The sequence below is a fragment of the Exophiala oligosperma genome (genome assembly GCF_000835515.1).
Source record: "Exophiala oligosperma strain CBS 72588 unplaced genomic scaffold supercont1.9, whole genome shotgun sequence".
Lineage (NCBI taxonomy): Eukaryota > Fungi > Ascomycota > Eurotiomycetes > Chaetothyriales > Herpotrichiellaceae > Exophiala > Exophiala oligosperma.
In genome coordinates this window covers 1,356,772-1,380,077 of record NW_015622826.1, presented here as the reverse complement: position 1 = coordinate 1,380,077, position 23,306 = coordinate 1,356,772, and the positions used below count along the sequence as shown (strand labels likewise).

The window sequence follows — 23,306 nt, the reverse complement described above, 5'->3', positions numbered from 1 at the left end:
GGTGTCAGTTCGTCTATTTTCAAGATAAGTAGGTGTTTCAGACAAAGACAAATCAAAGAGAAACAAGTCAGATGGTAGTGCATGTTAAGTTCATGGCTCATAGGTTATCGCCGGAACTGGTGTATGATAAAATTCATCATGAAATTTGTTGTGATGGAAGATAGAAGAGTAACATACCCTGAAATTCACGCATGTGTCGGAGAAGGGCAAACATAAAGAATCAAAAAGCTTTGCATCATTGTAGCCGGTCCTCGAGGTCGAGGAAAGAGGCATGCTCAAGCAGAAGAGATGGAAGTTCATCAACAAAACAATAAAATTTATATCGCAGGCAGCTTCACAATGATCTACCGTAGTGTCCGACTCTTGGCCTCTAGCCACGTGATGCCAGGGTTGCTGACTAACTGGTGTTCATCGCGCCTTACCGAAAGCCTTAGTGGAGCGCGTCTGGCCGGTAAAACGAAAACATATCAGGTTATGAAGGCAGAAAGCTACTTGCAACTGATAAAGTCTTCATGCTGAGCCCGAATTAAGTCACCCTGGAGTATGCTATTGTGTCATACGACGCGTAGCTTGAAAAACAAGTCAGAATTTTCGTTCGAGCTAATGACTTGTGAGAGAGGTGTAGCATACGAGTTCCGTCTTTGCAGTCTCCTGCAAGCCGCCTAGGTACTTCTTTTCGTGCCCACTCGTTATGGGAGGAGCTCATCGAGAAGGAATCGCGCCACCTGTTCGAACTTACGGTAACCACGATCATTGGCGTGTGGGCTCTTCACTCATACACAGTCGACTTTTGGCCGATCAGCCACCACTTCTTTTCAGCTCGAAGATCTTGCAATGTTGAACGAGGCCCACGGCAATCAGGTGACTATACGAATGGTAAGATGTTGACATTTGACTTGGGCTCAGAATAGCAACCGTGGGGAGTCAGGGGGATCGACAAGATACTCTCCCAAAGTCCCGGGTCATCAAGGATTCCTATGGCATCAGACGTCGGCAGTGAACGTATGGTATGATTCCTGCCTCAACTATGCAAATGGATCGCCACGACCAGAGTCGCTATTCATACACGAATTTGGACAAGCTGACAATCTCCAACTCGTCTGACCTCAGTAGATTTCCACCATCTTCATATCTATGCAAAATAAAGCTATCCTGCCGGCATCGCGAGGCCCTGTGGTGGTAAAGCTCTTGGCTTCTTGGTGGGACATGGAGTGCGTCGACTGCGGTTGCAATGCATTGAGGGCGGCCAATGTTCTCAATTTTCATGCAATACATCATCATCGGTGGAAGCAAAAACTTGGTTTTCTCAGGTTGTTGCTTCGAGTCGACTGCGCTTCGAATCGCGGGTGGCCTGAAAATCAAACTGGCCAATCGCAGCATGAGCCACTTGGACGGCTACCCCCATTGCAGGCTGAATGCTGCAAAAAGAACGTGGCTCCGAGATTCGCACCTTAACGGCGTGACAGCTACCATTAAAATGATGCTGACCCGGCTGTTCATCTCGACATGCACTCGTGCACTAGCTATCGACTTCATCCGTTCGCGAATATCGACGTGGTTCTGCTCCTCATAAGGCTGTTGTGCCGTTTAGTACAACAATTCTTGACACACATCGAACCCTTTCTACCACGATGCCCGGCGTCTTTCGACCTGATCGGCAACGTAGATGGCACCAAAAAACATTCAGCGGATGCGTCAAATGCAAACAGCGGCGTGTCAAATGTGACGAAGCTCGCCCTCACTGTCGAAAATGTGGCAATTTAGGTATACAGTGCCCTGGGTACAAATTACCTTTGACCCGCTTATTCGAGCCTAAGCTGTTGAAGCATCCCGAATGTAGCAGGGAGGAGAGGATTGACTATGACTTCTTCGTACAGACCGGCTCCAGAATCGTGGCGGCTTCTCAAAGTACCTCCCTCCCATTCTGGACGGAATGGGCTCCTCGATTGGCCGAAAGTGATCCAGCTGTTAAGCACGTGCTAATCACCCTCGGCTCTCTTGTTCGACTTCTGAAGGACGAGCTAAGCAATGAAACGGTCAACAAGCGATGCACCCTGGAATCCCCTCCCTCAGCCATCAGGAATGCGACGCTAGCGATGCAGCACATGAGCAGCGCTCAGGGCCGAGCGACAGCAGCCGAAACGTCAGTTGTATACTGTATTTTGCTCAGGGAACTTGCAATCTGGACAGGAAGACAGACATCTTCGCACGAATATGTTCTCGACGCCTACAATTTCCTCCACACCAAGAACGCTCCTGGTATCGATAAGACGAGCAAGGCAACGATATTGGCTTGCATGATCGACCAACTTCTCGCTCACGCGGCGACTTGTACCGATGACTTCCCCCCCGTCAATTCCGGGTTGCTTTCCAACTATCAATTGGTCAATGGACTTGAAAGGGTTTCGGCTATCTCAACCTGGAATGATGCCTTTGACGGGATATCCTCACTTTTGCAAGCCGTATTTCGAGCCACCTGTCCCTATATCCTTTCGACAGACACCGAACTAGGGTACATCCTGTGCACGCTCAAGCTTTTCGACGACAAATTGCAGAGTCTGCGTGCACAAAGCGGACTTGCATGCGATTTCTTGCATCTCCAAGTCCATCATAGCGTAGCGCAAATCATGTTTAACACACTCAGCCAGAGGGATGAGTGGATCTACGACAACTACCAATCCGAGTTCTGGTCCATTCTTGAACACATCAAGAGGCTTCTTGCAGCGAAATGTATCATGCGCAGCAACTCAGAGACTTCACTTCAGCCATCATTGGGCCTGATCCCACCATTATTCCTCATCGCCACGAAATGTCGACACTTGCATGTGCGTCAGCAAGCTGCCCACATACTCCATGACCTGCGCCGTGCTGAGCGAGTCTGGACAAGTTGTATGGCTACGACCATTGCCAGATTTGTGATTGAAGAAGAGAAACCAGTCTCGCTGGTCTCCAACAACGCTGATGTGACATCTGGCGGCCCCCAACCCCACAGACGGATACGTCTCGATGAAGTTGTGTATTCGAACGAAGAGTGCAGAATCGTTCTAGCGTACACAGCCTTCAGTGAATACGGCGCGGAAGGAGAGCATTGCACTGCTAGTCTTCCCTTTGCTCCACACCCTTCGATGAAGAGCAACGATGAGACTTGTTCCATATCGAGGAAGGTTCTCAGACACTGTGGCTATTCTGGGATCCTACTGCTCACACCGCGGATTGAATGTCACTGCTTAGGATGTGAATAATATCAACACCCGGAAGGACATACAGTCGTACCTTTGGTTCCACGGTACATTCTAAAGTACCTGGGCAAGGAGTCGCTTTCCCTAAAGAAGTAATCTCTACGGGCGTGGTGGAGAACGCGAGAACTACGTGCGTGAAAGCAATTGTTAGGCACTTCACCGCCGCATTATGTGCACTGCCAGGTGATTGCATAAGAGAGTAGGATATGTTGCAAAATAAATTCAACAGACGATGGTCATCAAGAGGTGAATAGCGATCTTGGGAATGCCTGTGGCGGTCTCACGTGACTGACATTCAGGGAGCCCTCCCTAGGCCAATCCTACCACAACTGCACGACGTCGTAGTTGAACACTTGTTATGATTTATGATCAGAGACATGTTGAAGTGCTCAGTATTGTCAAATTGTTTTACCCTTGCTCAAAATACAATGTTGCCATGACTAAAAGTCCACGCATATTGTGTTTGGGTTTACAATGTCAACGTCATGATTGCATCTATGGTATTGTGTTCCAGGCAATGAGCTCATCTTTTCCCTGCCCAGCATTAAATGCGCAACTTGTACAATCCTGTCCATTTCTCTGACTTCACACGATGAACCGTGTTCTTTTCTCCCGCAGCGTAACACCTCTGATAAAATCGTTCACCCCAAAGCACCCACCTAGACAAATCTTTCGGAAAATGTCGGCTGTCAAGACCTCTCACCTTTCGAATGAGGATGTGCAGGCAAGCAAGCTATTCGACGTCTCTCATGTTGTCGCTGTGGTGACAGGTGGTGGGACTGGAATCGGTAATCTGCTTCCCCCCGGCGAAAGACGGACCATGCCCTCAAGGGAGAATGTGCATTGACTACGATCACGGTCACTTTGACTGACGACCAGCCCAGGTCTCATGATTGCGCAGGCCTTACAGACGAATGGAGCCAAGGTCTACATCACTGGCCGGCGAGAAGAAGCCCTCGACGCCGTCGTCAAGCAGTACAGCAAGGGTCCAGGAAGTATCCACGCTCTACCGGGGGACATCACCAAGAAGGAAGAATGTATCCGACTCGCCGACTCGGTGGGCAAGAAGGAGCCCAAGGGCGTCCATTTGCTCGTCAACAACGCAGGCATCGCCAGAGACGGCCACACCAAATTCTCCAAGAATGGGGAACCGGACATGAAATCGGCGGAAAGCATCTCGCAGCACATGCTCAGGTCGGAAGTCTCCGACTGGCAAGACACCTTCGAGACCAACGTCACGGCCCAGTTCTTCATGTCTGCCGCGTTCTTGCCGCTGTTGGCGAAAGGACGCGACGTCACGCCCGATTATACGTCGAGCATCGTCAACATCACGTCCATCAGTGGTCTGATGAAGGGCTCGAGCAACGGACAATTCGCCTACGCGTCGAGTAAAGCCGGCTTCGTGCATTTGACGCGCATGCTGGCCACGACGCTGGCGCAGACGGGCGTCCGTGTCAACCAGATCGCACCTGGCATCTTCCCAAGCGAAATGACGACCGGTGAGAGCGACGAGACGCAGAAGAGCGAGCTGAGTTCGAAACTGAGTAACCCGGCCGGTAAGAAGACCCTGTGAAAAAAAACGGAGCGCCAGTAAAGTTCTCTAAAGCAAGCAGTTGACTGACAGTGTCAATTTTTCACAGGGCGCGGAGGTGGAGATGCTGACATGGCTGCCACGATCTTGTACCTGGTCGGCAAGGGTGGTTTGTTCCTGAACAATCAACTCATTCATCCCGAGGGGGGCCAGTTGTTGGTTGCGCCGGCTGCTATTTGAAAAAAAGGTGAACTTCATGCCAGGCTAGGAACGTTTTGCGAACGCAACAGGAATTGAGTCAATGTACCTACGTGTACAGTCGGGTCCAAAAAGAGGCATTCAGATCAGGTAGAAAAGGAGGGTTAGAAGCATGATCGAGAGTGTAGTATCGTTCAAAAATATCCCTGTAAAGCCTTTCTACCGAAACATCCTCGTCTGGATGCGTGCAACACCATTCGAATAGGCTTTTGTATGAATGCTCAGGTAGTCATGCTGAGATGATGAGTGCTGATGAGTAGATTTGCTCACCAAAGAGTCATCCGCCGGATCATGTACTCCGCAGTGCTCGTAGTGTATATAGTACGGTCGCGCATATAAACCAGCAGAACATTTCGTCAAATTTGGCAAGGCTGGCCAATGACGTCTGAACAAAGTCCGACAATTCCAAAAAGGTCAAAAGTTGACGAGGCTTCAAACGAGCCCGTTTCCCAGAGGTTGTGCAGCTTTGATGGGGTCGCCTGTCCGTCTACTGTGCCAACTTGAGGTCCCATGTCTGACAGACGGCGCGTCAATGGCCCTGCCGGCACGACCAGCCCTCCGGTGTTTGTGACTTCGAGCCAAATTGTGGAGGCAGAAAAGAAAAGACTTCGAGGGCATAATGAGTTGCGGAAGATATGTACGTTTCTTGCTCGCGCAACCAAAAGGGAAGAAAACAAAAATACTGATTTACGAATGTTGTACAGTCTTGCAGACTGGAGTCGTCCCCTCGGCCAGCGGGTCGGCATACCTCGAACTCGAAGGCCAGCCCGTGCAGCCGACGCTCGTGTCCTTGTCTTCTACGATCAAACTATCTTGCTCGGTCCAAGGGCCCAAACCCCTACCGAGGACCGCATCCTTTTCACCCAACCTACAATTGAACGCGTCGGTCAAGTTTGCGCCGTTCGCGACCCGCAACAGACAGGGATACATTCGTGATTCTACGGAGAAAGACCTGGGGTTGCACCTGCAGAACGCTTTGAAGGGCGTGGTCATACCCGACAGGTGGCCGAAGAGCTCCCTCGACATCGCGGTCACCGTTCTGGAGGGAGAAGACGATCAAGAGACGGGGGACCGGATTTCGGGCCTGGGACTGTTCAACATGCTGGCCGGGTGCATCAATGTCGCCATGGCGGCACTCGCGGATGCACGTGTGGATTGCCTGGACCTCCTGGCCGCCGGAGTGGGTTCCGTCGTCGTGTCCGGTGCGGACGAGAAGCCTGTAAAGGTGCTTGATCCTGCCGCCGTCGAGCACACCAAGGTACTGTCAAGTTGCCTAGTGGGATACCTGCCCACACGAGACGAGATCGTGGAACTATGGTGCAGTGATTCCGGGTTGGCACAAGCCAAAGGCGTACCGGGGTCGGGTTTTGACGAAATGGTCGATGGCGCGGTCGCAGCTGCTCGCGGTGCGCAGACGGTATTGAAGGAGGTGCTCATGGAGGCCATGATGCAAAGCCAGATTGCGACAAAGAAGTTGACCGGGCAGAGTGCGAAAGAGGTCGAGATGACAGGATGAAAGGAGATGAATAGACGAAATATTCGAGAATTTCTCGGTCGCATTACGTTGCGGCATATCAGCGCATCGTCGACAACATCGGCATGCTTCATGAACTCTTTTGGGGACGATGGAGACAAAATGCGTATTGTTTGCGATCTGGTCACGGGCTCATCCCTCAATCGGAGGCACGAAAAGCTTGTGGTGTTGCGAAGACGCGCACGGGAATGCGCTCTCCTGGCTTGAGCCCACAGCTTACCATGGGCATCTACAAATGATTGGATGATGTTTCCCCGGTGGAAACGAAATGAAATGTGTGGTACCATCAATCGACCGCTCTACGTCGAACAAAAAAGCAGACCATATGCTGCGTTAAAGCTCCGGGTTGGAAACCTTAGTAGGATAGCGTCCGTGTCGAGGGGAGCGCCGCAGTGACCTGACGATACCGTTTCCGGTGATGTGCAATCTGTAGGATATAGACAGAGCGAAGGGCAAGACAGCCGCCATACACGATGAACACTCATTCTAGGTAGGCAGATCTAGGAAAGACAGTGGGAGATGGGACCCAAAGGCTACGAGAGTTAGAAAAGTGCTCAATGAGACAAGAAACGAAGATTAAGTCAACGTCTATTGTTTTCTACATACAACGACTTCGTAGTGGTGGCTTTGGGCCGCGACCTGGCCATGGTGATAATTTTTTTTGTCTTTTTTTACTCCCTACGGAGTCTCTTCAAAACTTGACGTTGTTTGACTCCCAGATGGCGAGAGCCATCTCGTCGTCAAGGTCCTCAACCTCGACCGAGGCACCACCGGCCGGGCCAGTGCCCAAGCGAATGAAACGGCGGCAGGGGCACTTGACGTCGGCGTAGATGGTGCACAACTTCTGGCACCAACAGTCCTCCCAGCAGATACACATCTTGCGATCGACGTACTGTGCAATGGTCATGTCGCCTTCGATGTAACGGTGGTGGCCGACCGAGACTCCTTGGAGACGGGCCATGGCACACTCGCGGTAGGCTCGGCGGCGGAGTTCCTCTTCGGCGGCGGTGCGAACTTCCACCTCCAATGCGTTGTCGGTCTCGAAGTCGGCGTGGCTGAAGGCGACCTTGCGGACACGGACAGACTTGAGGTGCTCCGAAGTGTAGTCTCGGTGGGCAATCGGGTCGACGAAGAAGTTGACGTGGGTGAATTCACCATTGGGGTGATCAGGGTTGCCAAAGGTCTGAATCTCCGGTGGATTGGCGCGAGCAGCTGTAGGCAACAAGTTAGCAAAATGGTGTCTTGAATGGACAAGACACACGTCTCCAAAACTCACCACGACGATTGATATGTCCGACTTCGTAGCTCTCAAATTGGCCAGGCCAACCTCGAAGACGGGCAACTTCGCTTTCGAGTTGAGAGTCTGGGAAAACAGTGCTTGGGCTGGGAGGTCCTGTCTGAACGGTGCCAGAGGTTTCAGTTGAAGATGGAGATGACAGTTCTGGAATAGCAGATGGAATATCTGGGAGAATGACTGGGCTGAGTGGTTCAGTCTTGAAGACAATGGAGTGCTCCTCAACGGAGGCTGGAGTCAATGGTCCTGATGTTCCAACTGGAAGCCGTGAGAAGGCAATGGTCGGACTGATTGGTTCGGTGTCGACAAGGTCGAAAGATCCATGAACTGGACTAGGAGGTAGAAGTCCTGGAGGAAGAGCAAGAGCCGGAATGAACGGAGCTGCCTTTGGGACGTTGGAGAAGTCTTGTGCTGGAGCCGAAGCTGCTTGTCCTGCAACAATAGTTGGGACCTCTGAAAATTCTAGAGCGAAGTCTGCGAAAATTGGGAAGTACTCGTCGGTAGACTTAGCAGATGGTGATCGTGGACCAAAGATTGGAAGAAGAAGAGATGGTGAGTTGGCATGGACAACAGGAGTCTGAGCTGGGACTGGAGCCAAAGGTGGAAGAAGATCCATGGACGCTATTGTTCCATCGACCTCGACGTCAATGTCGTCCTGTCGGTCTGTACGGAGCTTCTTGAAGGGAACGGGGCTGCACGCGAAGACTATGACAAACGTAAGAAAGAGCCATTCGAACTTGCATGATTAACGTACCATTAGAGTCAGAAAAGCCAATGAAGGACTTTGTGTCGATCGGTTCGCAGACCTTGCGCTTCTTCGACTTGATCTTGGCCCTGATGACATAGAGCTCGAATATATCGACATCCGAAGTGACATACTTGGCTGGGCATTGTGAACCATAAGGCACAACTGGTTTGTCGCGGAATACAAGTTCGGACGAGCGAAGCTTAGCCTTGGGTGACTTTGGCGAGAGGACGGTTCTCTTTTTTGGAGTGGCTTGCTTAGTCAATAGTTCGCAAGGACCGTGAAGGGCGTAGTCTGGGAGCTCCTCCGAATCTCTCAAGTTTCTGAGAGACTGGTAGGTGGGAACTTTGTCTGTTTCATGCTCAGCCACTGCCAGTGTTCTGCGGAAAACGGGATATTTACCTTCGACAGGACGATGTTGTAGGTCGGCGTCACCATTGGGGGACTGAACAGACATGCCAATTGGCGTGTCACAACGGGCTTGTTCTGGGTCATAATGAGCGTTTGAAAACCAAGGCTGTAGTGTGTGGAACTTACCATAGACGGACTTGACAGTATCTTGGGCACCAGCATCAGCAGCCTCAAAGACGGTTTCGCCATTCTTGTTGGTTGCACACCACAAATCAACGGATTGATTTGGGGTAGGTGGAAGTGGTTTGTCAAGGTGGTCCTCGAGTGGCAGTGGCTTGTTGAGATAGTCCTCAAGAGTTGCAAACTTTGCCGGCTTGATGGGCTTCTTGAGACAGTCGTTTCCATGAACAGTATCCGAGGTAAAGCGGTACCACGAAGTACGTCTCGCCAATGGCATTTCCAACCCAGGGTTTGAAGTCCAGGGCTGGGTTCTGTTGGAACCTGCCTCCTTTGAGCAAGCCATTTGGAGCGAGCAAGACACAATCACTGTGATAGGAAGATGTCTCAAGGGAGTTCCAATATGGCAATGGCAATGGGATTGTTACGCTCTTGCAAGAAAAGTTTTGATGGATAGAAAAAGATCATGGAATAGAGGATGAGAAAGATGAGAAAGAGACTCGGGGCTTTGAGAACTTGTGCGTGGAAAATTTCGAAATCGCTTCAATGGAAAACCCTGTTGTATTGAATTCCTGTACCCTATTGAGGTTTTCTGTCGCTTCATGGTGAAAAACCTGCAGATGAATAGTGAAGTGACAATAGCAATGCAGAAAAATTTTGCAGACCGGTTGGCAGAAAAACGCGGGCAAGAGAAAACCTCTGTGAGGTGAGGCAGTACACAATATGGGCGGTGTGAGTAATATCCTGACTTCTCAGATGAAGCATACATTGGCCATTCGTCCTAACAGGACAGGAGGAGTTTACCTGTAGCAACAAAAACCAGATTGCCTCCACGTCCAAGTTCAAGACCGATATAGGTACCTTGTCGAGCTTGACTGAGGTACAGGACAGGATCGGATTCCATCCATATCGACGGATCAATGGATCAAAACATAGACCACAACAACAATGTCTCGATCTCACTCACGGTTCACTGCCGACGAGGCATGTAGTCTGGTGTTGCTTTCGCCAAGCGTAGTTGAGATGCAGCTCCATATCTTGACAATTTCACGCTGGGTCAAGAGACGAGCCTGAATTCCATCGGCGTGTCGAACTACGCCGGATAACGAGATATCCGATCTTGGAATCTGAGAAATCTGTTTGAAGGTGCTGAGAAAAGACGGTTCTGGCATATGGTGTTTCAGGAGAAGACGATATGTCGTTAGGAGGACGTCAGCACGGACACGCGAGGACATCATGGAAGCGTGTTGGCGGCCACTCGCCGTACCCGCCATCCCATTGAGGAAAGTTAAGCGCGCACGGGAAGTGAGAGCGACTCGCTAATAAGTACCGACCAGGCCCAGAGACGCCCAACTAGGAAAGCCTAGAACGCCTAGCTGTGCCTGATTGACGGCCTCCCTGTTCCTTGTGGTAGGCGCAGCTACGGGGTATTTTAGGCGCAGTGGACACCACGAATACAGGGGTCTGTTTCCTATTCCATCCTTTTACGGATTCTTGACTAGAAATCTGGCCCAAGTCCTCAAAGCAGTCTCCTCAATTCTTGTAATACAGGTATCTATAATTCCTTCTCTATTTTCTTGCTTCTGGATCTCGACGTTTCCTTCTCTTCGGTCTTCGACTGGTATTCCGCTGTCTGCCTGACCCGACTTGTCTGTCAGAAAATGTTAGCTGAGCGATAGTATTACTTCGCAAGACATCTGCCCGCCGCGCCTCCTCCTCCTTGGGCAACATGGCAGGCTACGATTATTCTGTTCAAATGTCCGCTTCAAGATGGGCAACGCGGCTACTGCATTGTACACTGGCTGTCATATTGTTGACTGCCTCTTCTGTCAGGTCCGAGAAGACCGCAGCTGACTATTATGTACAATCGCTGCCTGGACAGCCCGATGGACCGCTGCTGAAAATGCATGCTGGGTAGGTGGACTTGAAATGGATCAAACTCATGTCCTAACATGTGAACAGACACATCGAGATCACGCCCGAACACAACGGACATCTTTTCTTTTGGCATTACCAGAACCGACACATTGCTGACCGACGGCGAACAGTAATCTGGCTCAATGGTGGACCAGGTTGCAGCTCGATGGATGGTGCGATGATGGAGCTCGGTCCGTATCGCGTGAAAGAAGGAGGAAAGTTAACATATAATGAAGGCTCGTGGGATGAATTTGCCAACTTATTGTTTGTGGACAATCCGGTGGGAACAGGCTTCAGCTATGTCAACACTGACAGCTATCTACATGAACTGCAAGAGATGGCGGATCAATTCCTGATATTCATGGAAAAGTGGTTCGCCCTCTTTCCGGAGTATGCGAGTGATGACCTGTACTTTGCTGGGGAGTCGTACGCCGGTCAGCATATACCGTATATTACCAGGACCATTCTCGATCGTAACGCCAGAGCCAGCACTGAGGGAAAGCAGCAATGGAACCTTAAAGGCCTCCTGATCGGAAATGGCTGGATTGCGCCAAAAGAACAGTACTTATCGTACCTGCCCTTCGCGTACCAGGAGGGACTCATACAAGGGGGTACAGAGGAGGCTAAAAAAGTCGAGGCTTCACAGACGAAGTGTCTTGCCGAATTGGGCAAGCCAGGTGGTACTGAAAAGGTGGATGTCAACCAGTGTGAGACTGTTCTGTCCATGGTACTTGATGTGACCAAGAAAAATGGCAAGTGCTACAACATGTACGACATCCGGCTGCAGGACAACTGGCCGTCATGTGGAATGGCATGGCCCCCCGATCTGACCACAGTAACCCCTTATCTTCGGCGACAAGATGTCATTGATGCTCTGCACATCAACCCAGACAAACGAACGGGCTGGGCAGAGTGCTCGGGTGCTGTTTCTTCCGCTTTCAGAGCTAGTCACTCCAAACCTAGTGTTGATTTCCTGCCGGGTATAATGGAAGCCGGTGTTCCCATCTTACTTTTCAGTGGCGCCAAAGACATGATCTGCAATCACCTTGGTACAGAAGACATGATTGGTAATTTGAAATGGTCCGGAGGTACAGGATTCGAGCTGAACCCAGGGGTTTGGGCGCCAAAGCGTGAATGGACCTTCGAGGACGAGCCTGCAGGTATCTATCAAGAAGCACGAAACCTGACATATGTGCTGTTCTACAATGCCAGCCATATGGTCCCATTCGATTGGCCAAGACGTAGCCGAGACATGCTTGATCGATTCATGGGAGTGGACATCGCCAGCATTGGAGGCACGCCAGCCGATAGTCGACTTGATGGGGAGAAAGCAGGGAGCGAAACAAGTGTAGGTGGCCACCCCAACAGTACTGCTGCCATCGAAGATGAGAAGAGCAAACTGAAAGACGCGGAGCTCAAGGCATATTATCGCAGTGGAGAGGCTGCGCTTGTGATTGTGCTGATTGCTGCGGCCTTGTTCGGCTGGTGGGTGTGGCGTTCGAGAAGGGCACGGTCACGAGGATACATAAGTGTGCCGCTTGTGAATGGCCCCTCTGCGAAAGGACGAGACGTGGAGGCAGGCGATTTCGATGAGAATGAGCTAGACAACCTCCGCTCCAGTCGTCCACGGGCGGATATGGAGACGGAGCCATACGATCTCGCATCTGACAGCGAAGACGAGCACATGGCATCTCACAACGGAAAGGAAAAGGTCAGCGGGTGACAGGAATAGGATAGAACAAAAAGGAACTGAAGGCCTTCCATGTTGTTAATATGATGACTATTGATATGAATACTCGGTATAGAAGAACATCCTTAGCTTGATTATGACTACGATCACGGGCTTTTTTTTTCTTCTATCGCATATAATTCCATCTTCTGCCCTTCCACTCCATGGGCATCAAGGTGAAACCAGATGGGTTACGGAGTGATCACAATCTGTTATTGCGAACTGGCCCGATATTTGTGTCAGTGTCAAATGTGTCAAGTCAGATCCCCCGCGTGCCCAGTGCATCTTTTCAGTTTCCTTCTCACTGTATTTACCAGGATTCACCATCCACCACCAGCCCATGTGGTTCCCTTTTCACCGTACTTTGCTTCTGCCATGGCTTTGAATACGAGAGCCAGAGAAAACCCCTCGCATGGACCTGGTACTTTTGTCCTCTTGTCCTCTTTTCCAGCTTGTTTTCGACCACTACCAAGCCACATCTCAACGTGTTTGTTGCTACCGACGGGTTTTGTTCGAGACCGCCCCCTTTGAAAACGAAACCTTCCAACGCATTGGTGATTGGATTGCTCTGGTCATGATCTCAACACTGATCCGAGCTCAACTTTCACTCATCCCTCTACTTCGGATTCCTGAAAGTCCTGGATTTCTCGCTCCACCATTTGATCGCGCCACGCCTCCAGCTCGTTCGTTGGCTACTCTTGCCGACATGCTTGAGACCCACGCCCTCTGCGCATGCTGTCTTACTCTCCCACCGCACGTACATGTCACATATCCCTTGCTTGCAAGAGACTATTGATGGTGTCATGTCAATCGCTATACGAGGGTCTGGGGAGGTGGTGGCTACCTCGAAGACACCATTCTCACCTCGTCCCTTCCTTAACTTCGCCTTCACTCAGGACTTTTCATAAACCACCCTTCTCGCCATCATGAACAATATTCACACAGGCTTCAGTATTGTTGTTCTTATTTCACTTCGGTTCTCCCTTTCCAGTAATTCTCGATATTGTTGTTCCCTGACTAGCCTCGCGCAGTTCGATTCCATCATGCCGGCCTGAAATGAAACCATTGCATGCGTTGTGCCCGTTCAGATACACAAGTCTTCGCCTCTCAAGTCGCCTTGACGTGAATACAGCTCGGTCGAGTCGAGGCTTAGAGCCTTGCGTATATTCTCGAATGGAGGTGGATGGCTCACAGGACTGGCCTCGATATGCAGCAAAATCAGCCACCAACGCTTTGCCTGCGACGGAGGTGTCTTATGATCCTGGATATGTAGTCCTTTCATTCTTCACCTCTCTAGTAGGATGTCTTACCACTATCGAACTCTTACAACGACGGACATCGACGAACGGTCTTTACAACTGGTATGTGTTGGATACTTGAATAATACGAAGAGACTGATGTGATCAAGGTTTCTTTTGATTGCCTCAGCGATAACAATGGGCGGAATTGGTATATGGGCAATGCATTTTGTCGGCAACAGAGCTATTGTTCTCGATCATGCCAACCATCAGCGCCAGATATTGTACAACCAGGGTTTTACCGCAGCCTCGTTCTTCCTACCCATCGTCGTCCTGATCTTCGCCTTTTACCTCCTGGGGACACCTGCCAAAGCTCGCCAACTCCATGTCGCTCTTGCAGGAATCCTTACTGGTGCTGCGGTCTGTGGGATGCATTACATGGGTCAGCTGGGGATCGCAAACTACAATTGTTCCTATTCCCCTGGGAATGTGGTTGGCGCGGCAATAATTTCTGTAGCTGCAAGCCTCATATCACTCAGCCTTTTCTTCCGGATGAGGGATAAATGGTCTGATCTCTGGTGGAAAAGAACTCTTTGCGCAGGCGTCCTCGCCCTTGCGGTATCCGGAATGCACTGGACCGCAGCTGCTGGAACCATGTATCACTGGAGAGGTGACCTGGCTGTGCACGGAGAATCTCGGACACAAACCTCAGTTGCAGCATCTTGTCTGGTGAGTTGTGGGATATCACGATACCAATTTAAAATATCCTTCTAACAAATTATGCAGTCTATGGGCGCCTGCGTCGTGCTTCTCGTAGTAATCGGCATACGAGGACGCAGGCGTCGCAATGCTAGAATTAGGTCTCAACGACTTGTACTTGCTTGTTCGTATTTCGACGACGAGGGAAACCTCATGATCACCCAAGATGGGCTCTTGCCTAGTACCAAAATAACGAATCATTATGTTGAAAGGGTACGTGAGGAGGGAGTGCGAAGGTGTTTTCTGCGCTGATTGAATTTACAGACATTTGGAGAGGACGAATTGAGCAGGACTCATGAAACATTCCTATGGATTTTCCAAGCTTCTCACCATTGGAAGATTCTCAAGGACATCATTCCCGGGATGAAAAGTGAGATAGAGACAGACCCGAACATGCACAAATTTCGACCTGGCTCTAATGCCACGACCCTTCCTGACGACACTAGTGAAATATCGCACGACTTCGCCCGTGTGTTCAAAGGGCTATTCTGCGTAGCTGCTCAGCAGCTCGCAAACACCATTCATGAGCCTCTTGAAAAGCTTGGTGTTTTGTTCGAGGAGCCAATGGACACGGGGGTTGTATATTGTTCTCCACGGGCACGGAAAGGCATCAGACAGTTTTCGCTCCTTTCCGCTTGTACCATGGGCTATGACGCCGAAAGAGGAAGCGTCTCTAATACCTTCACGAGGGGCAAATATCTCTTTCTTGTTCGCGAAATTAACCATACTGAGGCGGCCAAATTTGCTTCTTTGGGTTATCGCTTCGCTGCCATAGAGCAAATCGCGGAGTCTCTTTCAAATAGTATGCAGGTCAATCGTTCCGATCTCGTGGAAAGAATGCTGCGGGTCAGAACGAGTGCGGCTCGGTCATGTTTGCCGCCTCCTGGAACATATCTAGCATGTTTCATGCTGAAGCCCAGTATGTGCAAGAGCTTCGATCTTCTCGTTCCGGACGACAGACAAAATCAGCTTCCTCATGTTACATTACAGGTACCTGATCTTTCTGCTGAGCAGAAGAATCAATTGCAGTACTTGGACGACATGCCAATCAGTGAAATCCTCAAAGTTCTACTCAATCGAGAAACTTCTAGGACCATCGAAGAGGGCTTTCGCTGGCAACTATACAACACATTTGTCAAACTGGTGGACTTGATTGGCGACTATGACAGCATGATGCAGGCCAAATTTTCTGCAAAAGAATTCTACGTCGGTGGTCCACATGGCGATGTTCCCTCATCGCCAAAGCATTGCACGACTTGTATCCTCTATACTGTCCGCATATTGGGGAACATTCATGCATCGCCTACGAGGAAAGAATTCACATTTGTACCCTTAACCTTTTTCAGTACTCAACAACAAGCTCATACAGCCCATGCGCACAACGAAGTCTTCGCCCAAAGAGTCGAGCAACAATTCGGTTATCTACACAAGGACGTGCAGAAACGTGGGAGATCCAGCGCCACCAGAGGTCGGACACCAAGTCTTGCAGATCGAAATGGCTCAAGATCTGTATCGCCAAAGTCCCCAAGGTCACCAACATGCATTTCTCCATTGAGGAAATCAGAGGTCAGCCGCAGGAGTGATGAGGTAACCATCGTCGATCATGATAAGGGATCGACGGAAACATCAGGGATAGAAATGAGGCGTGTCAAATCATGCGATAGAGGATACACTCGACGTGGCAGCGAATCACCAGAGGGTGAAACGAGAAATTGGGTGACAGACGTCTTTGGTCTTTTCCAACTGAAGTCGGAAGGTTGGGCTACCACCAAGCCAGGTGGATGGGGGTTGAATATTAATGTTCACAACTCGGTGGAGATTGCGACCAAGGATCGTCGCAAAGGAAGTACTATTGTCAGCGCATCATTCTAGACGATGAAGTCTGCATACGTAGTGATGAATGATGAAGAACTTGGATCAAAGAAGAAGCATTAAGTATGGTTGAGCATGGAGGGTTGTAAGCATTCCATGGCGAGGGAGTTGATCAGGGCTGGTCGCTTATTGGCGGAATATCGGGGACAATTCTGCCGCTGTTTGCCGCCTTCTTTTGCGATGATTTCACAGCATGCCACCGCAGCCTTGTGAGTTTTGTAGATTCGATTGCAAGAAGACCGGATACCTAGCTTCGAGATTTTTGATGAACTACACGAGTTTGATGACATAGTAGCCCTTGGCAGACAACTCTTCCGTCTCAGCGCTGCGTATTTTGCGACTGGGATCTGCCTACTACAGATCAGCACACGACTAATACTCTTTACTGCCTCCTCCTCCTCGGATCACCTCAGCGTTTGCACAAGTCCTATTATTCTTTTTGGATCGCTCGTCCGACCATTCCCTCTCGTTTGACAACCCGAGACCTCATCTGTCAAGAACTTTGTTACTAAAAAAAGGCACGAGCGGAGGAGCATGAATCAATAAAACAACCAAAGTTACCATCCGCGGGGAAACCATACGCCACCATTTATCTTTTGTTTGACGCGGGCTGAGAGTTGATCTACTGAGGGGTCCGAGTCATAGAGAGAAAGACAGAGAGTGCGGGAAGGGATCAACTAGTCCCGAAAACCACCAAAAGAGAATAAAAAGACATAACAGACAAATCGTAGTCGGACGGTTGGCGAAGCAGACACACACACACACACACACACACACACACACACACACACACACACACACACACACACACACACACCTGCAGAAGGGGAAAAGAACCAAGAGGGTCTCGATCCAAAACATGCCGTTTGCTCAGCTTGTCATTGGCCCTCCCGGGGCGGGCAAGTCGACGTACTGCAACGGCATGCAGCAGTTCATGGGAGCCATCGGCCGCAAGTGCAGCGTGGTCAACCTGGACCCGGCCAACGAGGCGACGGGGTACTCCCCCGCGGTCGACGTGAGGGACCTGGTCACCCTCGAGGCCATCATGGGCGACGAGGACGTTCGGTTGGGACCCAACGGCGGCGTGCTCTACGCGCTCGAGGAGCTGGAGGAAAACACCGCGTGGCTCGAGGACCGCCTGGCCCGGCTGGGCGACGATTATGTCTTGTTCGACTGTCCTGGCCAGGTCGAGATCTTCACGCATCACGCAAGTCTGAGAAAGGTGTTTGCGAGGCTGGAGAAGGTGGGGTTCAGGGTGAGTTTTATTTCTTCTCGGAACAAAAATCCCAGTCTTCTTTCTCCTGTTCAGGAGACACGTGCTTCTACCATGTCAAGAATGCAATGGTTCCTATCACGGCAAAACCATACAAGACAATCAGTCGTGACCCATGACTAACATCGTCACAGCTAGTCGTCGTCAACTTGATCGACTCATACGCTCTGACACTACCATCGCTGTACATATCGACGCTCCTCCTCTCCTTAAGGAGCATGCTCCAACTCGACATGACGCACATTAACGTGCTGACGAAGATCGACAATCTCTCCAAGTACCCGCCCTTGCCGTTCAACCTGGACTTTTACACCGAAGTGCAAGACCTGTCATATCTACTCCCCAGTCTCGAAGAAGAGTCGCCCATGTTTGGGCAGGGGAAATTCGCGGCATTGAACGAAGCCATTGTCAATCTCGTCGAGGAGTTTGGGCTGGTAGGATACGAGACTCTCGCGGTCGAGGACAAGAAGAGCATGATGTCGCTTTTGAGAACCATCGACAGGGCCGGTGGCTACGCCTTTGGGGGCGCCGAGGGCGCCAATGATAGTGTCTGGCAGGTTGCCGTCAGAGAGGGAATGGGCGGGATGAGTGTCCAGGATGTCCAAGAAAGGTGGATCGACAACAAAGAGGAGTGGGATGAGAAAGAAAGGAAGGAGTGGGAGGAGGAGCAGCAACGTAGGGAAGAGGAGTGGGAGAGTGGGATGCAACAACAGCAAGGGGAAGATGATGCAGACATGGATATGGATGGTCTGGACGTACCAAAAATGATGGGCGACAGTGGTGTTAAGATTAGGAGGAAAGGGGAGACCGGGCCTGACGGTGGAGGTTCGTGACCATGGCGCACAATTGTAATTTCATCACTTAGCGATTTTCCGCCTGTCAACGATTGTTTGTGGCATTGCTTTTGCGGGTCGTGAAGGTGCAATGTCCTCTTCCTCTTGTTCTTCCAAATGTTGGTCTAATGCGAGCCATGGATGGCGATCCTGGTGGTTTTTCGGTCGTCGGAAATATGTGACCAAGTCATCTACAGGGCCGATGACCCATATACTTCTGAGATTGACGAATGATGATGATGATTTTCCACGACGGGAGTCGAAGCGAAGGGAAATTTTCAATCAGACGAGTCTTCCATGTCTTGTTCGTAATCGAAGTCTATGACCCCCTCTTCTTCCTCTTGAGCCCTGAGGCTGGCGAGCTGAACTGGTCGTTTTCCATTGTTCTGATCCAGTAGACCTTCCAGCACAACGTCTCCATCTTCATCCTGCCTGCCTTCTAATTTCGCGCGCACAATGTCCCTGCGCGCTCGACGAAGAACCTCCTCCTCGCTTTTTCTTATCGTACCGCTCACTCGAACCACCCGAGCGACGCATCGGACCGGAGGAGCTGCACCTCTCTGTGGACCGGGAAGCGTATCCATGAACGTGAGACTTGCCCAGACGAGACTGTAGTGTGCGCGAGGTACACGTAGGATCACTGTGCTCGTGCCCGGGCTAAAGTAAACTATACGTAAAGAGGGCTGGGTGACCGAAAGGCCATGGTCTCCGAAGACGGACTGGATACTCGACCGGATGGCGGATATGAGAAGTTGCGCACTGATGTGGCTCGGGCTCGGACGCGAGAAGAGTACGTACGCTGGTGGTTGGGGAGATGAAGACGATTGTGCAGGCGCGGGAGAGGTGGTGGTGGAAGGGTAGAGGATGTCGAAGAGGATGTAGCGGTGTTTGATGCGCACCATGTTTTTAAAAGAACATCCAGTGTAGGTTGTACAGAAGGGTTCGTCATGGGGGGGACGATCAGATCATCATCGCCTTGAGGATCTACATGCAGCCTTCTCATCCAAAGAGACTTGGATGTTGTTGGTCTTTGGAAAAAAGATCTGCGAACCAGCTTTGGAGCCGCAGGACTAAACTGCGGACAGGCACGAGCGTGCAGGCGAGGCTGGCAATTTACTTGGCAAGGCTGCGCACAGATAGTCCTCTAGGATTATTCCGTATATTAGAGAGTATCCGAAGTCAAAGTCGATTATTTGACCGTACAGTACTCCGTAAAGGGTTCCCAATGGTACAAAGTAGGCATGGTCCAGACTGGTGACATGGCGTCAACTGCTGTCTATGGAAGAGAGACGAAACTCGTGACATTTTGCAACTTGAAACGTGTAGGTTGGGGAAAGACCAATTGACGTGTCGTGTCAATTTTCAGGAGTTCTACCCAGTGACAGGGTGTTCTTACGTGAAACACCTAACGAGGCGCTTAGGCTCGAGGCCGGGGGCGATTCAAGGCTACTCTTGCCCGTCTCACAGAACTTCTAAGCGGAACAGAAGATCTGAAACGTGTGTCCTGTAGATCTTGTTCGTGGCTCATCCTGTTTGATCATGGCGGGCGGAAAGGTCGGCAAAAGATACTACTTTCTTGAGCTGCACAGCCATGACTGAGGCGCTTCCACGAGATCAACGGGTGCGTTCTTGTGGACTTGCTTAGTGACCTTGTCCATGCCCCGAATTCCCAGCGTGTAAGTGCTTCAGCAGCGGAAACTTGATATCCAATAGACCTTTACGATATGACAGGATTTGAGTCATGGCTACTGGGTAATAGGTCAGGATCAGGTCTGTCTTTGTATGAATCAAAAGGTCTAGCCGCGGGGACGATAAGGATGATTGACGTGGAGGATCAATGGTCTGTGGTTTGAGGGAACTATTTACGAAGCGCTTGACGTGATCTGCACCTTTGGGTCCCGGTATATCATGGCTCGTTCGTGGTCGTGCTAGCTAGTACGGAGTAGTTGTGGCCTGCGTCTATACAATAGTATTTTCTTCGAGTGTTTCAGCGTCCATATGCTAGGCGCTTACGCGCACCCTATGACGGTTGTGAGTGGTGGTAAACACATGTTTTCTTTGGGTGGTGTTGCCCCTGAAATTCTGCAACCCGCGTGGCAATACGGAATCGAGGTCGGCAGGCTTGGGAGTGCGGAGAATTTTCAGAGGTTGCAAAAGGGATGGGTATGGTCGTCTAGGCTCTAGAAGGGATGGTGAAGTCTGCAAGATCCCGCGACGAGCGTCGATGGGTGGCCAGGCCGGTGCATCAAGTTGGGCGAGAGAGAAGTGTGAGTGGCCTGGAGAGGCAGAGTGGATGAGGCCTTTGTCCATGTCCTGCGCCAATGGAGAGCGGACTTTATATAGCGCGCAATGAAGAATCCACCCACCGTCAACTGTCAAAGATTGCTTGCACGCGTCCAACTCCATCTCCCTGCAGGAAAGAATCCCTTCTCGATCTCCCCAACATCCATCCAAAGGGATCCAAGGGAAAGGGATAGAGAGGCAACAGGAAAAGTCTGTCGTCGTTCGTTAATTCTACCAACCGTCACTCATTTACACAACCCTCCTTTCTCTCAGACGTCTTTCATTTATCACAATCACACTCACACTCCTTTAGCCGACGGTCGATTCGTCGCTATTGCCTCCATCAATCAACCATTCCTTCGTCAACAGCCGTATCCTTCCTTTACGGCCATCCGATTCACCATTCTAACCAATCTTCGATCCTTTGTAACCATAGCGGACTGAGTCTTGCATCTCGAACATTCCTTACTACCCTCGAACAGTCGGATTGGATCGACAGGAAGTCGAACTTCACCTTGTCTTCACCTCACTTCTCAGCCAAAAGTCACTGCGCACAAGCCAATCTCGCGTGGCGAATTGTACCAAAATTTCGATCTAACCTGTACCACATCGCACAAACAGACTGTACGGTAGAAATATCTCACCAGGCCTCCCTACTTTAAGCATCATGTCTTCCTCAACAATGTCTCTTGCTCGCGCATTTACACGGCGCAACAAGCGAAGCGTGGGTGAAATCACTCCCTCAAGAGGTACCAGTGTCAAATACGCTCCGGGAACCATCAATCGCAGTCAGATCTCACTTCCCACTGAATTGATCTCGACCACCAACGTCCAGGCGTTGAATGCTCCCGACATTCCTGGTGCCTCTGGATCGTCCACGGCCTCACTCTCCTCTGCCAGCGACTCCGACTTCTCCACCATCGACCGAAGCTTCCTGACCAATGCGGCGAGCGACACATCATCCATCGACGACAGCGGCCCCGCGACCCCCGTTACACCCGCCTCGGAAGATACCAAATCATTCTTTGATTTGAAGCAAAGCCTGTCGGCAGTTCCGGCCCTTGCTTCACCTCATGCTGTCGAGACACCTGCAATTCCAAAACGTGCCCTGTCCCACTCCAAAGAGGCACACGTCCTATTGTCACGAAAGCGATCGATTCAGCGCATGTCACCTCCCCCCACCACCCTGAACAAGCCAACTACACGGAGTAGCGCCGATATCTTCTCTTCATCTGCCGACCCTAATCACCCATTCGGTAAAGAGCTGGCACAAGTGAATGAGGTTGCGGAAGAGTTTGGTGCCACGGCCCGATTACTGGAAGAAGAGGAACAAGAAATGATGAACAAAGGTCTTCGCAAGTTCGGTGTGGAGGAATACCTGGACGAAATAGCAGGCCTCTATGGTGGAATCTTCGAAGACAAACTCGGCTCAATCGCGAAGCCGTGGATCTAAAAGATCTGGTTGTTGGATTGGCCCGCGGGCTGATTCATGCGCCAAATTCACGACTTTACGACGATTGATTTTCTAAAAGCGAATCGCTGTCCAGGGTGGCTGGCTGGCGAAATGCGGCGTCTCACATACCGTTGAGGACATTATTTCACGTCACTCCTTTACTACAACCTTTAGCATTGTTCTTTTCACGCACACACACCTCGCCTTATTCCACCGCCGGATGGATGAGAATGGACTTGTGTACCAGGCTCATGTGGACTGGAGCCAAATGAACCATGTGCACCCGGGTCAGGATTTGAGCAACTAACCCTGAATGGGAATCTTGATCATGAAAGAGATGTCAATTTTCGAGCTAGAGGGGATTCCTTGATTGGAGATTTTTTTTCTTCTGGTCAAGATGAGACAGATGATGAGGCGGTCAGAAAGACAAGGGCAGGTGAATCTTGTATTACAACCTACCATGATGAAGCAACAGATGGAGCTAGTTATCCTGAGAAATAAGAGAAACGAGGACCTGTTTAGAAAAGCAAAAGAATAAGACCTCATTTCGATATATCATGTTCAACCTTCGCTCCCCTGGCGTGAGGACTCGTAACCCACCTGTGATGACGAGGATCTGTAGTCCAATGTCTTGTATTGTAGAAGTACAAGTGATCGTCCCAGGGGTCTGTGCCCCATTGCAAAGGTACAGTGCTCACACTACCTACCCGAGTAGGTATATGGAGGCGAAAGGCCCGTATTTCCGTCGATAGTGGCACGGGCTATCGAGGGTTTGACAAAAATCCGAGTCTACGATACTCATACTCCAAGAATAAATGTA

The 23,306-nt window shown here is 50.6% G+C and overlaps 9 protein-coding genes across 10 annotated transcripts; 7 read left to right on the top strand and 2 right to left on the bottom strand.

Annotated features, from left to right (window-relative positions):
• Positions 1–1,631: 1,631 nt before the first annotated feature.
• On the top strand, positions 1,632–3,242 carry PV06_09059 (uncharacterized protein; the record flags this gene model as incomplete). The annotated part of the gene is made up of 1 exon (XM_016410467.1): positions 1,632–3,242. The coding sequence occupies one exon, from the start codon at positions 1,632–1,634 to the stop codon at positions 3,240–3,242; it is 1,611 nt and encodes a 536-aa protein (XP_016259489.1).
• Positions 3,243–3,805: 563 nt separating this feature from the next.
• Positions 3,806–5,151, top strand: PV06_09058. 2 transcript variants are annotated; one of them, XM_016410465.1, is made up of 3 exons: positions 3,806–4,027; positions 4,124–4,795; positions 4,880–5,151. In XM_016410465.1, the coding sequence occupies exons 1-3, from the start codon at positions 3,832–3,834 to the stop codon at positions 5,008–5,010; spliced, it is 999 nt and encodes a 332-aa protein (XP_016259487.1). In that variant the 5' UTR covers positions 3,806–3,831; the 3' UTR covers positions 5,011–5,151. The 2 variants fall into 2 exon arrangements, with proteins under 2 accessions (XP_016259487.1, XP_016259488.1); XM_016410466.1 differs by having other exon boundaries at positions 3,806–4,795.
• A 327-nt stretch (positions 5,152–5,478) lies between these two features.
• On the top strand, positions 5,479–7,149 carry PV06_09057 (uncharacterized protein). Its single transcript, XM_016410464.1, has 2 exons — positions 5,479–5,665; positions 5,733–7,149. Exons 1-2 carry the CDS (start codon positions 5,539–5,541, stop codon positions 6,542–6,544), a joined length of 939 nt encoding a protein of 312 aa, XP_016259486.1. The 5' UTR covers positions 5,479–5,538; the 3' UTR covers positions 6,545–7,149.
• A 104-nt stretch (positions 7,150–7,253) lies between these two features.
• PV06_09056 (uncharacterized protein) lies at positions 7,254–9,475 on the bottom strand (the record flags this gene model as incomplete). The annotated part of the gene is made up of 4 exons (XM_016410463.1): positions 7,254–7,774; positions 7,839–8,561; positions 8,611–9,087; positions 9,139–9,475. 4 exons carry the CDS (start codon positions 9,473–9,475, stop codon positions 7,254–7,256), a joined length of 2,058 nt encoding a protein of 685 aa, XP_016259485.1.
• A 1,166-nt stretch (positions 9,476–10,641) lies between these two features.
• On the top strand, positions 10,642–12,869 carry PV06_09055 (uncharacterized protein). The gene is made up of 2 exons (XM_016410462.1): positions 10,642–11,043; positions 11,092–12,869. The coding sequence occupies exons 1-2, from the start codon at positions 10,859–10,861 to the stop codon at positions 12,767–12,769; spliced, it is 1,863 nt and encodes a 620-aa protein (XP_016259484.1). The 5' UTR covers positions 10,642–10,858; the 3' UTR covers positions 12,770–12,869.
• Positions 12,870–13,887: 1,018 nt separating this feature from the next.
• On the top strand, positions 13,888–16,644 carry PV06_09054 (uncharacterized protein; the record flags this gene model as incomplete). Its single annotated transcript, XM_016410461.1, has 4 exons — positions 13,888–14,136; positions 14,184–14,742; positions 14,800–14,985; positions 15,037–16,644. The coding sequence occupies exons 1-4, from the start codon at positions 13,949–13,951 to the stop codon at positions 16,642–16,644; spliced, it is 2,541 nt and encodes an 846-aa protein (XP_016259483.1). The 5' UTR covers positions 13,888–13,948.
• Positions 16,645–17,440: 796 nt separating this feature from the next.
• PV06_09053 (uncharacterized protein) lies at positions 17,441–19,017 on the top strand. The gene is made up of 2 exons (XM_016410460.1): positions 17,441–17,899; positions 18,052–19,017. The coding sequence occupies exons 1-2, from the start codon at positions 17,504–17,506 to the stop codon at positions 18,748–18,750; spliced, it is 1,095 nt and encodes a 364-aa protein (XP_016259482.1). The 5' UTR covers positions 17,441–17,503; the 3' UTR covers positions 18,751–19,017.
• On the bottom strand, positions 18,001–19,769 carry PV06_09052 (uncharacterized protein). Its single transcript, XM_016410459.1, has 2 exons — positions 18,677–19,769; positions 18,001–18,467 (listed from the first exon to the last, which is right to left on the bottom strand). Exon 1 carries the CDS (start codon positions 19,650–19,652, stop codon positions 19,029–19,031), a length of 624 nt encoding a protein of 207 aa, XP_016259481.1. The 5' UTR covers positions 19,653–19,769; the 3' UTR covers positions 18,001–18,467; positions 18,677–19,028.
• Positions 19,770–21,141: 1,372 nt separating this feature from the next.
• On the top strand, positions 21,142–23,041 carry PV06_09051 (uncharacterized protein). The gene has a single exon (XM_016410458.1). The coding sequence runs from the start codon at positions 21,701–21,703 to the stop codon at positions 22,484–22,486; it is 786 nt and encodes a 261-aa protein (XP_016259480.1). The 5' UTR covers positions 21,142–21,700; the 3' UTR covers positions 22,487–23,041.
• The last annotated feature ends 265 nt before the right edge of the window (positions 23,042–23,306 follow it).